The sequence below is a fragment of the Phytophthora infestans genome, genomic scaffold (assembly GCF_000142945.1).
Source record: "Phytophthora infestans T30-4 supercont1.1 genomic scaffold, whole genome shotgun sequence".
Lineage (NCBI taxonomy): Eukaryota > Oomycota > Peronosporomycetes > Peronosporales > Peronosporaceae > Phytophthora > Phytophthora infestans.
Window position 1 is genome coordinate 2,865,082 of NW_003303758.1, and position 14,535 is coordinate 2,879,616.

Sequence of the window (14,535 nt, forward strand, 5' to 3'; positions counted from 1 at the left end):
CGAGAGGAAAGGGGGGCGTGCAATCGTGACAAGCCGCCCTTTGCTCGTCGTCGGACGCTGTCCGCTTTTCCTTAGAACAGACCAATCACTTTGCCAGTCTCGGTGTCCAGGTCGACGTCGTAGAAGCCTGGACGAGTGGGGAGGGCGGGGACTGTCATCATGTCACCACACAGCAGGTAGACGAAGCCAGCCCCTACAGACGCGCGGATGTCACGCACAGTGACAGAGAAACCCGTGGGCACACCCTTCGCCTTCGGGTCCGTGCTCAAACTCAGGTGAGTCTTAGCACAACACACAGGCAACTTGCCGTAACCTCGCTGCGAGTAGACTGCCAGTTTCTTCTTGGCTTCCTCGCTAAACTCGACGCCGTTAGCACCGTAAATCTCCTCTGCAAATCACAAAAATCACCACCAAAGTCAGCTACGATCTCTAAAATTCCAGCTATTGAACCATCAAACGTACTGCAGATGACTTCGAACTTCTCGGGGATGCTGAACTCCAATGGGTACAGGAACTTGAACGGACTGCCCTGCGCACGCATCTTCTCGCATGAAGACACAACAGCGCGTCCCAAGTTCTTGGCTCCCTTGCCACCTTCAGACCAGTGCGTGCTCTCCACCGCAGCAGTGGCTCCAGCCTCCAGAGCCTTCTGCTTCACAAGCTCCACTTCACGAGGCGAGTCCGTGGCGAACACATTCACAGCCACAACGACAGCCACACCGAACTTCAGAGCGTTGCGAATATGGTGTTGCATATTAGCGCAACCATTCTCCAACATGTCCAAGTTCTCGTCGACATATACCGGGTGCAGCTACAAAAAAAGTATTGTAAGTAATCTACGCATCTTGTCAAAAGTACTCAGAAACTTACCGGTTGGCCGGCGACCACATTGGGGCCACCACCGTGCATCTTGAGTGCGCGTATAGTGGAGACAAGCACCACACACTGCGGGGTCAGGCCACTGGTACGACACTTGATGTTGAAGAACTTTTCCATGCCGATATCGGCACCAAAGCCACACTCGGTGACCACGAAGCCATCTTCACCTGCCAATTTCAGTGCAATCTGGTCCGCGATAATAGACGAGTTGCCGTGAGCGATATTAGCGAACGGTCCAGCGTGCACGAAGACGGGGGTTCCTTCCACGGTCTGCATGAGAGTGGGGAGAATGGCATCTTTCATAAGCACAGCCAGAGCGCCACCAACACCGAGATCGTCAGCTGTCACTGGCTCACCACTGCGACTCATGCCGATGACAATGCGTCCCAGACGCTCACGCATGTCTGCCAGAGTCGTCGTAAGCGCCAAGATGGCCATGATCTCGCTAGCTACGGTGATATCAAAGCCAGTTGTGCGTGTCTGACCCTTCTCGGCGGGTCCGGCACCCACAACAACTTGACGGAGGAATCGGTCGCATGTATCCAACACACGTTGCCACGTGATCGTGTCGGGGTCGATGTCTAGACGCGCGAACTTGTGGATTTCCTCGTCTGTTAGATCGTCGGGCGACACTTTGGTGATGCCCAGTTTCTGAAGACGCTTGAGCATGACTGGAGAGAACTTTCGGGAGCCGTCCTTAGCTGTCGGACACAGACGACGGAACAGCGCTTTGTCACTCTGTGCGTTCTCATGGAACATGCGAGTGTCAATAGCAGCAGCCAACTACACAAGACACCAAATTAGTTCGTTATATTGTCACGATACAGTCAAGTTATTGGAGCTTACCAAGTTGTTGGCAGCTGTGATAGCGTGGATATCTCCCGTCAGGTGGCTGCAGTCCACAAGCGATTGTCAGAGCTGTAGCTCCACTGCGACAATAAAAAAATGACACGTACAGGTTGAACTCGTCCATAGGGATGACCTGTGCGTAGCCTCCACCGGCAGCACCACCCTTGACTCCGAACGTCGGACCCTGAGAGGGTTGACGGATGCAAGCGAATGCCTTCTTGTTGAGGTGGGCACCCAGAGCTTGGCACAGTCTGAATATAAACATTATTAATTCTTGCTAACTCTTTGCAGTTCAAGACTCTCAACGTACCCGATCGTGGTAGTGCTCTTGCCTTCACCTAGGGGCGTGGGGGTGATACCTGTGACTACGACATAGTTCCCATTGGGCTGTTCCTTGAGGCGGTCACGCACGTCCAGAGAGATCTTTGCCTTGGTCGAGCCATACGGCACCACCTCTATGGGTAACTACAGCAAGCAAATAACAGCAATAGCAACGCACAAGGTCTCTGTTACTAACGAGCTCCAGTCCCCGCTGTGGCTAAAAGTATCTTGAAGACTAGCTTACAATTCCGGCGGCTTGGGCAATTTCCGTGATGGGCAACGGCGCGATAGCGTCGCTAACTGCAATGTCGGACGGTACGGGCGTCAGCAACTGCTCGGGCTGGAGCTGGCGCGACATACTTGGCGGGGAATCGCGAGGAGGGATCTTGCTAATCGCTCGCGAATCTATTGAGAACTGCGCAGCCGTCCGTTTGATGCCCAGGAAAGTCGGTGGAGGGCGCCTGACGTGGTGGCTGGCCAATGGCAGCCCGCCAAGGAAACGGCTTAAGCAAGAGGCTTGGATGCCGTTTTTGATTACACGAACTCTCATCATTGAAGAAGCGCGCAGTGCTGCACTTTGGCCGCGGAAACCTCTGGTTTGCAATGTCAACGTGACATAGCTGTTGCCTGTGGCCTCTTGACTTTGACTTCATTTGCCACTTGCATTTTTGTAACTGCCCTCTTACAAGTCGTAGATGTTTTAGGATAAAAGGCGCAAGCGAGGGAGAATTGAACTCCTGCCAAGCGAATGGCCTACAGATTTGAAGTCTGCACTTAGCACCAGCCAAGATCACACCTGCGAAAGGAGTTTGCTGAAAACGCATACTGTATCAAGCGCTCGACATTAAAAAAAAAATAGCCTGCTAGCTACCAGCAACATGTACACTGTACCACGCAGCGGAGGAGGAGCATTAGGCTCGAGAGCGCATCGGATATCCACCCGAGCGCGTTTGAGCGAGGCTGGAATTCATCGATTTGGTTCATTTATCGCTCCGCTACTGTGTGTTGTGTGAGGCATGGCATAACTTGGGAGGTTGTAGCACGGAATTATCAAAAAGAAATTCTCAACAATTGTCTGCGACGAGGTATAGCGGCACGCCAGTATTATTCAGCAGCGCGCTGGCAACAGTTCTCTTTCCTCGGCAGGTCCCAGGAAATTGCTATGGACCAAGAGCAGACTTTTCCCCAACTGAATCGTCGAAAATGCTGACGCAAGTTCTTGAAGGAAAGCTACTAGTGCCCGCAACTTTGAATCCGTGACTGCCATTCCGCTATTTGCTCAGCTGTGAAGACTTCAACGAAGACCAACCAGCCTCGAAAGCTCTAGTCGCCATGATCAAGCGTTTCGCCGTCCTTCTATTGGTGGTGCTGGTCGCTATGCTGAGCGTCGCCCACGCCGATGATGTCCCTGCAGCTCCGGCCACGGAGGATGCCCCCACGGAGCAACTGCCGCCTGGAGTGACGCTTCTCGGTGACAAGGAGCCTGTGGCGTCGACCAAGGAGCAATTGGAGCAGTTTATGGGTGGAGGCGGCTTCATCCCAACGGGTGGAATCACGTACCGCTGGCGCTACTCGTTCCCGCACTTTGGTCGATTCCGCTACGGCTGGCGCTACCCGCTCGGCTATTGGAACCGTTGGGGCCGCTCCATCTACGGCGGGAGCTGCCTGTTTGGACGCCCGTTTGGCGGATTCTACTACTGCTAAAGTAGTGTGGGGGTTCTTCAGTGCAGCCTGCCGCTAATACATGGCAACGGAACCGTGTGCGAGGCTACAGATGGAGGAATTGAGTGGAGAGAGATGAAGAGGAAGGAGGAGATCAGATGCAGCAACAGACAGCGAGATCGAGCTCAAGACGCAGCGACGTCCACTTTTTAATGATTAATGAGTAGCGTGTAGGAAGCAGTTGTAGCGAAGTAAGTGAAGGCTTGCAACTTGCTATCATAAACGAATTCTGGCCTCGGATATCAAATGTAGCCATATCGCGTCATCGGCCGTTTGATTTGCAATCACGTTTCAACCAATCAAACCTCTCATCCAGATCTATCAGAAGTATCACCCAATCCCATATCATTTCCAGTCTTTGTCATACCAATTTTATCCAATTGTGTTAGGTCCCGCCAATTTTTTATTTTCTCTCTTCCGAAAACCCGCAAAGAGTCTCATTCCCACATCGACGCCACAGTGCTCACGACATCCACATATAACAATGGAGGCTCTGCTACAGAACGAGCTGATGCTCAAGAGCGGCGAGGTGGTGCCTACGTCACAGGCGCTGGCCGGCAAGAAAGTCGTCGGACTGTACTTCAGCGGCCACTACTGCCCGCCGTGCCGAAAGTTCACGCCGCTACTGGACGTGGTCTACAACGACATCAAGGGAGCTGGCCACGAAGATTTCGAGATCGTTTTCGTTTCTTCGGACAAGGAAGAGGCCAAGTTCACTGAGTACTACGAGGAGATGCCGTGGATTGCGCTGCTTTACGCTCGCCGTGACCTTAAGCTCGAGCTATGCGAGAAGTTTGGCGTCAAGACGGTGCCCACGCTCATTTTCTTCAACGAGAAGGGCGAGGTGGTGGAACGCGAGGGCCGCTACTTTGTCACGGACCACTCCGATGATATCGACGTCATCCTTGCACACCTCCGGCAGGAAAAGAAGGAGTAAAGGGATTCGACAATTTAGTTTGCATTCTCATTTTGTAAAACAGTTTTTCGGATAGCTAACGATCAATTCAATTCCATTTTGCTCTGCAAGAGCAACGTCCATTTTGCACTCAAAGAGCAACAACCAGCACTCTCACTGTACACACACTCTTCTTTCGTAAAAATGATGAAAAGATCGTAACATGAAAGCTTGACTTTTCTTTATAACAAAACCAATATTCAAAATATTTCAAGGCGGCCAATGCTGACGATGAACGCAATGAAAAAAAAATTCCCCAACAGGTCCGTACGGGGTGAAGATCTCACAGAAGCTTCTAACCAAACTGCATCCTCGTCTGCAGACCTTTGCTGTGCATGTGGCCCAAAACTTGTTTTACTTAACACGGCGGACGAGGACTACAGGTTGCAGCTCCTAGTCGTCATTGACAGAGACGTTCGCGGACGCTGGAACATAAGAAGAAGCGGCTTGGGACCTTTCTGTAGCAGCTTCATGGCTGCCCCAAAGCCCATTTTGCTGATGTTGTTGTTGTTGATACTCAGCAGAACGTCGCCGATCTCCACGCGGTTCTTCTGCGACTCTCTCGTCACAGCTCCCTCGCTCTTGACGTTGATCACACGAGGGTAATAGCTCGTGCTTTCCTGCTTGACGACGATACCCAACGGACCGTCCTCTTCTTTCCACGTGATGTAGTACAGTGAGTGATCATTCTTTGGGTTCATACTCACACGGGACGGACGCGTCATGCGTGACATCCCCATGGAGTGAGAATCGTCTTGCGGGTTCGACAGGACCGAGCTGTCCAGAGACATCGTCTGGTCAAGTTGATGTTGTGGGTCTTCCACAAGGTCCGTGTGACGGAAGCGCAGCACGGCTGGTCGAGGGCCACTTTCCAAGATGTCAATGACCTTCTGGAAGCGCACACCTTGTGTCGAAAACTCGTTAATGAAGACCAGATGATCGCCCGCTCGCACGTTGAACATGCCAGGTAAAAGCTGGTTGCCTTGAGACTGCAACACGCACGGGTATCCAGTGCTTGGGTCCGGACGGAAGCCAAGACCGAGAGGTACTCCTTCTTTCCACAATACTTCGTAATCCTCTTCTCCCAGAAGTTCTAGAGATCCTGATCGAAGTCGGAATGACTCGGTCGGATTGCGGAGGAAATGAAGACGCACAGGCTTCTGGACTTCTTGAAGAAGAGTCAAAATGCGACGGATGTCTCCCTTTTTCACCTTCACCTTTCCCACGGCAAGCAGAACGTCACCGCGCGAGACTTCAAAGATGTCGGCGCAGTTACTCAAACTCTCGTGGACTCGACGCACAATAGGCAAACTGGAGATAGGGTCACTTTCGAAGTACAGACCCAACAGTCCGCACTCCCAGACGATCTCGTACTCGTTCTGGATCTGTGTGGGCGGCTCGTACTCTTCGATCATCTTCTTCCTCGAGATGCGAGAGCTGCTTCTGATACTGATACTCCCGTCCGTATCTGAGTAGTCACTCGTGGACACGGAGCTCTGGAACGAGATCGTCGTGTTCTTCCGGTCCTTAGAAATCGACTCGGCGAGTGAAATCGAGCTTGCCGTGGTGCTACGTTCATCCAGAGATCCCACGTAAGACACGTCATGTTCGAAGCTCAATGTGTTGGCAGAATACTCGCGTCGAACCAGCCATCCACGCACGAAAGATTGGATCACAGTGACTGCATGAATGCGCTTGAGTTGCTTCCTCGCCAGGAATCCTCGAGTTGTGCTCTGTAACTTCACAGCGGCGCGTTGACGACGAACAATGCGTTGATATCGATGCCAGCAATACCACGAGCGCCACATCGCTTGGATGCGAACACTCGATCGACGCCTACGTTGATAGCGCGCACGCATCGTGTACCCGAGACAGTATCGCTGCAAGGTGATCACAGATTTGTACAGAGCCTTTGATCGAGCAGCTTCCAGCGCTTGATGAGCTTCAAGAACGCAGAAAACCTTCGTCTTGCCCACTTGGAACGGAGGGTGCTTGGCACCCGTCACCACTTGAAGCTTTGTAGCCAACTTGTCCACCATCTGCAGCGCCACTTCTTTCTCCACTTGTCCTTGGGCACTTGGTACCTGGGACAAGATGCAGCTGTACGTTTTGATAAATACTTCATGAGGAAAACGCACAGGGTAGCCACTCCGAGAGATCTTGACGGCTTCCAGTACACCACTGCAGCGCAGCTGTTCCAGGAGACGTTTTCGTTCGAACTGAGAAGCGCTGGCTTGGTCGTTGGGTTTGATGCAGCGAATAAAGTGAGGCTCCGTTGCATTCAACACTTCCAGAAGCGAGCTGAGCTGACTCTTGAATTGCGCCACGACTGTAGACGACATGATGCCGCCAGATCGACGACGAGTGCCATCACTGCCACGAGACTCCGTCCGACCATTTCGTGGACTCGAGTTACCAGCAGCATTGACACTGTTCTCGAAGCATGCACGCACAAACGAGAACTTGGACGTACGCAGGAGATCCACAGCCTCAGTGTGCATGTGGTCTTTGTTCTTGTCACAAAAGCCATCCGTCATGTAGCACACGTTGCCAGCATAGTGATGAATCACAAACTGGCCCTTGGCTCGCTGCAGTTTGGTCACTGAGAAGCTCTCGTGCTTGCCTGCTAGTAGTTCGTAGTACTTGTTCGCCAGCTTCTCGTCGTTACCGCGAGGGATCAGACATTGCTCGTCCAACAGAGAGAAGATACCGGTATGTCGCTTCTCTACAAGAGCCACACAGACGTCGTTGTTCGGATAGTCGACGAACTTCCAGGGAATTTCTTCCGCTACGTACTGATCCTGCTCCATACGGAACACGAACCTGCCGAACAATTGTTGGAGCTTCTCGTTCGCATAGTTGATACACAACTGCTCCAGACGGTTCTGCTCAAAAATCTCAAAGCCGAAGATATCAACCACACCGATGAACTGACTGCCTCCAGCTTCTTCCTTGTACTCGATACTCCGGTTAATGCGGTCCACGAGCCAGTTAAATAGATTCGAGTACAGGGTCTTAACAACTGAGTCTCGCGTCGAGAGCGCCTGTGCGACAGGCAGACGAGTCGTAATGAACTCTGCACCTGCCTTAATTTTCTTCGTGCACAGAGTACTGCATAGCACGTCCTCCTCCACGCCAAGAAGCGAGCAAATGGCGCGGATGTTCGCACCACATTCGTCCATATCCACCACAGAGGCGTCATCCTTGCCACCGTTGCGTGTAGCTGTCGTAAAGCACAAGTTACCCAAGTGCAGCACCGCAGAGACGATCTTCATCACGTTGAGCTGTTCGTCAGAGCTCATGCCAATACTAGACATGGCTCGTCGCGTCACCTGGTACGACTCGGCATCAACCACACCGTCCAGACGTTCGTAGCACTCGGATTGATTTAAATACGCGTATTCAGGTAGGTCCAATAGTACCAGTTCCTCACGTTCCGACGCAGAACTACCGCGACACATTTCGTAGAAAACATGGTAGTTGCGTTCCCCTTTGCCCTGTGACACGAGACGCACGCGTTCCAAAAGGTACGTGGAGATCGAAGCGCCCAGCATCTCGCCTGAAGAGGTGAAGCCCAGCTTGATGAACTTACCGAAGCGACTGGAATTGTTATTTCTCGTGGTCCGAGCATTGCCAAATGCCTCCAGAATGGGGTTGGACTCCAGCACCCGGTCGTGAATAGTCGTCTGGTCGCAATTGCTCGCTCGAATCGAACGACGCGTGCGCTTAGTGGAGACGTAGGCCAAGTAGTTCATGATGAGCTTGGTGGTCTCCGTCTTCCCGGCACCGCTCTCACCGCTCACAAGGATAGTCTGATCCGTCTTCTTGTCGCCTGATCGTGGCACCAACATGGTCCGGAATGCTTGATCTGCGACGGAGTACACGTGCGGAGCTATAGTACTCTTGTCAGCCTGCGCATTCCCACCTAGATCATAGTACTGGTCCTTGATGTCGTCCGAGTATAATGACAGACGTCTGAACGGGTTCATGGCCACCAAAATTTGACCTGTACTGGTGTAAATCTCTCCATGGAAGAACCGTCGTCTCAGCACCTGTAGAATCGCGGGTTCGTGTAGATGTACGAGTTTGGTCAAGTCCTGTACGGTGTGGTAGTGTTCTCCCTGGTTACGCGGTAGTACGAGCTCTGTTTGAATGGAAACTGTCCGTCGCATCGAGTTACGTCGCGAATTACGACGTTTACGCGGCGTCTGGAAGTCCTGCGCGTCGGGGACGACGTCGTCTCCCTCGGGGGTCACAAGATGCTCGTCATTAGGCTCTGGTTCGATAGCGCATTCCACGAGACCCGAAGACGCGTCTACGGGAGCGGCAACGACCGCCTCGTGCCACAATTCACGGTCGAAGACCCACACGGGGGCACCGACTTCCATGGCTGTCGACGAAGGTGGGGCAGGTCCCTCAGAACGTCCTGGTCGGCGTCAGGAGACGGAGGTTGGCGCGTTTAAGGACCCGGCGCAAGGGGATTCAGAGCCTACCTGTCGACGTCCGCAAGTCACTCGCGAAGGCACACAGAGAGCACGTTCGTTCTAACGTGAAGGGAAGCTCAACGCCGCACTGGGGACGCGCTACGATTTGACTCGAGCAGTAAGCCAGCAGGGATAGGCAAAAACCTACCCTTGGTGCAACACAATCAGACAACGATTTTACCCTACACCTCACAATTTCAACCAATACACGCTCGACTTACAACGAAAAGCCCAAAGTTCGGCACCAGACGCGACCAGATCCGCTCGTGATGGCTCCGCTGTGCGACTACTACAGTACCGGGCAGGTGTTTATTGGTATTTAAAAGCGCATTGCCGAATGCTAGATTACAAGCTGCAATCTTCGTGGAAAGCAGGCTGCTTTGGGGTTGCGAAAGCGTCGTTGTAGGGGATGGATTTTCGCCCTGCTCCACACGGTGGCGAGCGCTCGTCTGCGCCGAGTTAATTATTATTTCCAATATGACGCAGCCACAAGGTGAATCGGCCTGTCGCCATGGTGAAGGTGTTATAATATATTAACAGTACAGACAGTTTTATGCCAGCGAGGAGTTATCTTAAGTCGTTTAGCCGCCATGGAATTAATCTGGATGCAGTGTCAGTAGCACTGCCAGTGAGTGGATGGATGCATTTGCCAGAGATGATCACGCCACATGGCAGGGCTTTTTCGATGGGGCAAACCGTACAAATGCCCCACCGAGCTGAGAATTGTTTTTTTGTAGAGCCAGCGCCGCTGGCACTGCCGATCGCCGCGGCAATTCTGGACTTTCATCAGTGGCGAGGCGCGTGCTCTCCGAATTTAGTAGCGACGCTATGAGCCTCACCACACTCCAACATTTTTTTTAATTGTTGAACAGTTCGGCGAAAATCTGTGCGATTCGTACTTAAACGAGAATGAACATCTTATCTCAGTAGATATCGCTGCTGATCGGCTTAGCTGGGGCTCAGCAGAAGGTAGAAGTAAAAGTGAGAAAATAATTCAAAGGAGGTTTTAGTTGGATTCTACATGCACAATACACAATAGCCTGAAAAGACACGCGCCTACACTCGATCTGATTGGTCCCAATAGTGTAACCAAGTCAAATTATCGTACCTTCAACATTGTCGACTCGAAACTTTCGTAAAGGCCCTTGGGGGTCTGGCTTTCGGTCGCCTGCCATTTTGGCTGGCTCTTACATCAATGTCCAATACTCCTCCCCAGAGCATCGAGGTTCCTGAAGTACTCGATGTCGACGAGTCCGATCTTCTCTCGTAGCTCCTTCACCCGTGGCGCCGGCAGCACCTTCGTCAGCAGGTCGGCAAGCATTTCCGCGCTAGCCACATACTCTGGCACCACGACGCCATCTTGAATAAACTTAAGCTTGACGTCCACGTGCTTCGCCTTGGCCGAGCTCGTTTTGCTCTGCACTTGCACGATAGCCGCTTGGTTATCCATCAGCATGGCCAGATGTAGCTCGGTGGCGATATCCAGCTCACCCAATAGCTCCATCATCCCGAGTAGCTCTTGAGCACCCACCTCCGCAGCGATGTACTCCGCCTCGGTCGTCGATAGTGCCACGAAACTCTGCTTCTTGCACTGCCATGACACCGTCATTCCGTTTACTTGGATGATTGCCGCGCTCACAGACTTGCGGTCGCTCTTGTCGGCAGCAAAGTCGGCGTCCGTATACGAGCGCAATCGTAGTGGTAGCCTTTTAGCATTGTCGTCGCCAGACATATCCATCTTGTGCGATCGGGTGCCACTCTGGTACCTGGCGATGCGTTTATCCAGCTTCCAATCCGCCATCGTTGGTGCATGAGTCCGTCGCGTTGCACAGTGTACAGCGAGCATAATGTCTGGACGCGTGCATCTCGCAATCCACAGCAACTCCCCACCTGTGACTGGAAATTTGTCACCGTCGGCCCTGCTGACGCGATATCCTTAGCCGCGTGTGGAAGTAGTTCTGCCAAATCTGACTCTGCCGCGTCTTCTCCTCCAATCGGCGATCGCACCGAATTTGCTTTGTCCAATCCAAACTTGGTGAGCATCTCGACGATTGCGGCCTCTTGGTCAAACCTGTAACCACTGAGCTCGTCGTACTGCACGCGTTCCAAGTAAAATGGCTGGCAGCACCGAGATCCTTGAGCTCCAGGACGGACATGTCAACAAAGAACTGGGAAACCCTGTTCTCGTCCGTGCCAGTAACCAGCAGGTCATCCACGTACGTTCCGACGACCACCATTCCGTTGCTGACAGTCTTGAAGTACAGACTAGCGTCCGTAATGCACTGGATGAACCCAAGCTTGACCAGTTCGCCATGAAGGTGCTCATATCAAAGGCGTCCTGGTTGTGTTAGACCGTAAAGGCTCTGACCAAGAAGTAGACCAACTTCATCCACGCTCTCAGCTCCGAGAGGTTTTAGCTCTTCCTCCGTGATAACGAGTCCGTCGGGGACGAGCAGCACAATTTATATACCCTCCTCCGTTTTCGCCTTCACATACGCGTTTGGAACGTCGCCATGTCTGACAGGCACCTTCCATATGATCGCAATGACGAAGATGAACTTGACACCAGTCAGGAAATTACAGCAGCAAACACGAGAAAAAAGTTAGCGCCGAGCTTTTGCTCGTTGCCACAGGCAACTGTCGAGTCTTGTACCGCTCGATCAAACCCGTGCCTCTTCGCTTCTTCTTATACACCCGCTTGGTATGCAAGCGAACGCTGCCGGGCTCGAACTTGGCCAGCTTTCACGTGCTATTCGCCTGTAGAGCTTCAAGCTCTTCCTTATCAGCTGCAGCCCAAGGCGCGCTCTCCGCGCCTGCCTGTAGCTCTTCGGTTCCGGGTCATCAGTGTAAAAATTAACATCCTCAATTTCGGATACGGTCAAAGTTACAGGCTCAGTGTTCAGCCTCGACTCGTCAACCTCCACGTCTCCATCAGCTTCAGCACGGCGGCGCGACTTGCGGCGTGAGCGACGGAATCTTCGTATTGTGGAGCGTGGTGCCGGTGGTGTCGTCGTCGTGGGAGCTAGAGCAGTCGGTGTCTTCACATCTGAGTTCTCATCCAACGCGCGGATGTCCTGCACATGCCTCGTGACGATCACCTTGTTCTCCGAAGGCAGATACATCTTGTACCCCTTGGTCGATTCGTCCTTGCCGACGACGACGCCCTCACACGTTCTCTTCTTCATGGCGCGGTTTCCAGGGTCACGAAACACGGAGCCCTTTGATTCAAGCATGACAATGTCGCGAAGGTTTGGTACTTCGCCAGTCAGCACTTCGAGCGGCGACTTACGAGCCTCGTTAGGGCGTGACGAGCTCCGATTCAGCACGTACGTCGCGTATTAAGCCGCGTCACCCCAGAAGCTCAGCGGTAATCCTGCACCGAACACCATGCACTGAGCCAGGTTGAGAGCCGTGCGATGCACCCGCTCCTCCTTACCGTTTGCAGCTTGATTCTCGACTTCTGACACCTGACGAGCCTCTCCGTTTTCTTTGCAGAAGCGATCCACGCTTCGGTACTCTCCTCCACCGTCCGTGCGAAGAACATGCACACGAACGTCGAGCCGTTTTTCGAACTTGACAAGAAAGTCCTCGAACTTTTTTGCACCCAGGTTCTTCTTCTTTGCCATGAACACGTTGCAGTAGTTCGACTTGTGGTCCACGAAGTTAACCATGTAGCGGTTACATTGGCGGTTAAGTGGCGTCATGGGACCCTTGAGGTCACTGCCGATGACTCCTTCGACTTTATTGATCGGCGTGATCTCCGGTATCTTTAGTCGGCTGTGCTCGCTCGAGTCTGTTTACCCTCAGCACAAACCATACAAGGCTTGCGGTCACGATTCGATATCTTGATACCGGATGCGGGGTCATTTGCCATACGTCCAATGGTGTCCAATGCCAAGTGACCGAGACATGCATGGAAGCCCATCATCGTGTCCGTGGCGACGACCGGCGAGGCTGTGTCTGTACTCGTGTCCACCACGTTGGTCCATCTCCGCATTGTTTGTATCTACCGATTCAAGTTAAGCCACAGGCACGTGGTGATTCACGTCGACAAAGAATACCACTTCGTTGATTTTCATCAACGCCAACTTTCCGTTGCGCTTGGTGAGAGAGCATCCCTTCGCTATCAGCCGTCCATAAGAAATCAGATTCCGCGCGAGTTTCGGCACGTAGTAGACTTCACTGAGCTCCACCTCAGCCGCGACTCCGTCGACAATAGCTCGAAAATCCACCGATCCTTTCTTGGCTACGTCCATCGTTCGATCATCCGGTAACATGCATGTGTCCTCACCAGAGCACTGCACTACGTTAGCCAGTAGCGCAGAATCATTGGCAAGATGTCGGCTGACGCCGCTGTCCAGAGTTCAGCTCGTAGCGTCCACGGACTTGAACGGCAGCAAGTGCGACCTTTACTGGCTGGTTCTTGCTGCTCCCAGCGGAACGATCCAGGCAGTTCTTCTTCAGGTGTCCAACTTTCTTGCAGTTCTGGCATCGCCACGTTTCTTCTTGGGACTCAGCCACTGCGTTCACGACTTCCTTACCAAGGTTCTTTGGCGCTCGATCCTCATCGGTCATCAAACGGCCAGTTCGCTCGCTTGTTGGAGAGGATCCGGCCGCGTGATGTCAAACTTAACCACCAAGGCGTGCCTCAAGTCCGGGTCAGCGTACTTGACGATGCTCTCCAGCACTAGCGTTGGTGACGCGTTTGTTGCCATCATGAGAGCATTCAAGTACGAGAAGTGCTCATTCCACGATCGCGACGGGTCCTTTTTCGCGCCGAAGAGCTTCATTCCTTGCTGCCTCGAGAGCACCCGCTTGAGCGACAAGTGCATCTGCTCCACCACAAATCAGAGCATCGGCTGCGTGGCCCACCAGCGCATGATGTGCTGCTTGGAGAAGAGCTCCGTTTTACCACGTAGATGCTGGCCGAACCTGATCACCTTGTAGCGCTCAGGCCAGGCGTAGCCACACGCCTGCTCCGCCATCTTGATCTGCTCAATGAACAGCAGCGCCCACTGCTCGAAGCCGCTACCAAGTCCCATGTAGACCTCGCTGCCGTCGAAGTTTCGCATGAAGATCTTGGCATCCTTGGCAGGTGGCACTCTCTCGTTGAGGTGCAGCAGCGAAGGCCGATGTGCTTGGTTCTGCGCAGCCGGTTGTTGCTGCTGCGGCGTCTGTTGAGCTGTTACTTCGGCACTTTGGCTGTGAGCTTGGTGATGAGAGCTGCGAGCGCTCCAGCGATCTGCGTGACCTTCTGCTCTTCGCCCCTTTCGTGGGCGGCGGGGGAGGCAGGACTGCCTCCGTAGCAGCGTCTGCATCTGAGTT

At 53.0% G+C, this 14,535-nt stretch overlaps 5 protein-coding genes across 5 annotated transcripts; 3 read left to right on the forward strand and 2 right to left on the reverse strand.

Moving 5' to 3' along the window:
- Positions 1-71: 71 nt before the first annotated feature.
- On the reverse strand, positions 72-2,407 carry PITG_00543 (formate-tetrahydrofolate ligase; the record flags this gene model as incomplete). The annotated part of the gene is made up of 7 exons (XM_002909086.1): positions 72-388; positions 463-811; positions 871-1,662; positions 1,726-1,771; positions 1,836-1,979; positions 2,039-2,193; positions 2,294-2,407. The coding sequence occupies 7 exons, from the start codon at positions 2,405-2,407 to the stop codon at positions 72-74; spliced, it is 1,917 nt and encodes a 638-aa protein (XP_002909132.1).
- A 974-nt stretch (positions 2,408-3,381) lies between these two features.
- On the forward strand, positions 3,382-3,753 carry PITG_00544 (uncharacterized protein; the record flags this gene model as incomplete). Its single annotated transcript, XM_002909087.1, has 1 exon — positions 3,382-3,753. One exon carries the CDS (start codon positions 3,382-3,384, stop codon positions 3,751-3,753), a length of 372 nt encoding a protein of 123 aa, XP_002909133.1.
- Positions 3,754-4,221: 468 nt separating this feature from the next.
- PITG_00545 (nucleoredoxin, putative) lies at positions 4,222-4,821 on the forward strand (the record flags this gene model as incomplete). Its single annotated transcript, XM_002909088.1, has 1 exon — positions 4,222-4,821. One exon carries the CDS (start codon positions 4,256-4,258, stop codon positions 4,706-4,708), a length of 453 nt encoding a protein of 150 aa, XP_002909134.1.
- Positions 4,822-4,885: 64 nt separating this feature from the next.
- Positions 4,886-9,114, reverse strand: PITG_00546 (myosin-like protein; the record flags this gene model as incomplete). The annotated part of the gene is made up of 1 exon (XM_002909089.1): positions 4,886-9,114. The coding sequence occupies one exon, from the start codon at positions 9,112-9,114 to the stop codon at positions 5,104-5,106; it is 4,011 nt and encodes a 1,336-aa protein (XP_002909135.1).
- Positions 9,115-9,479: 365 nt separating this feature from the next.
- On the forward strand, positions 9,480-10,042 carry PITG_00547 (uncharacterized protein; the record flags this gene model as incomplete). The annotated part of the gene is made up of 2 exons (XM_002909090.1): positions 9,480-9,525; positions 9,948-10,042. The coding sequence occupies 2 exons, from the start codon at positions 9,480-9,482 to the stop codon at positions 10,040-10,042; spliced, it is 141 nt and encodes a 46-aa protein (XP_002909136.1).
- Positions 10,043-14,535: the final 4,493 nt, after the last annotated feature.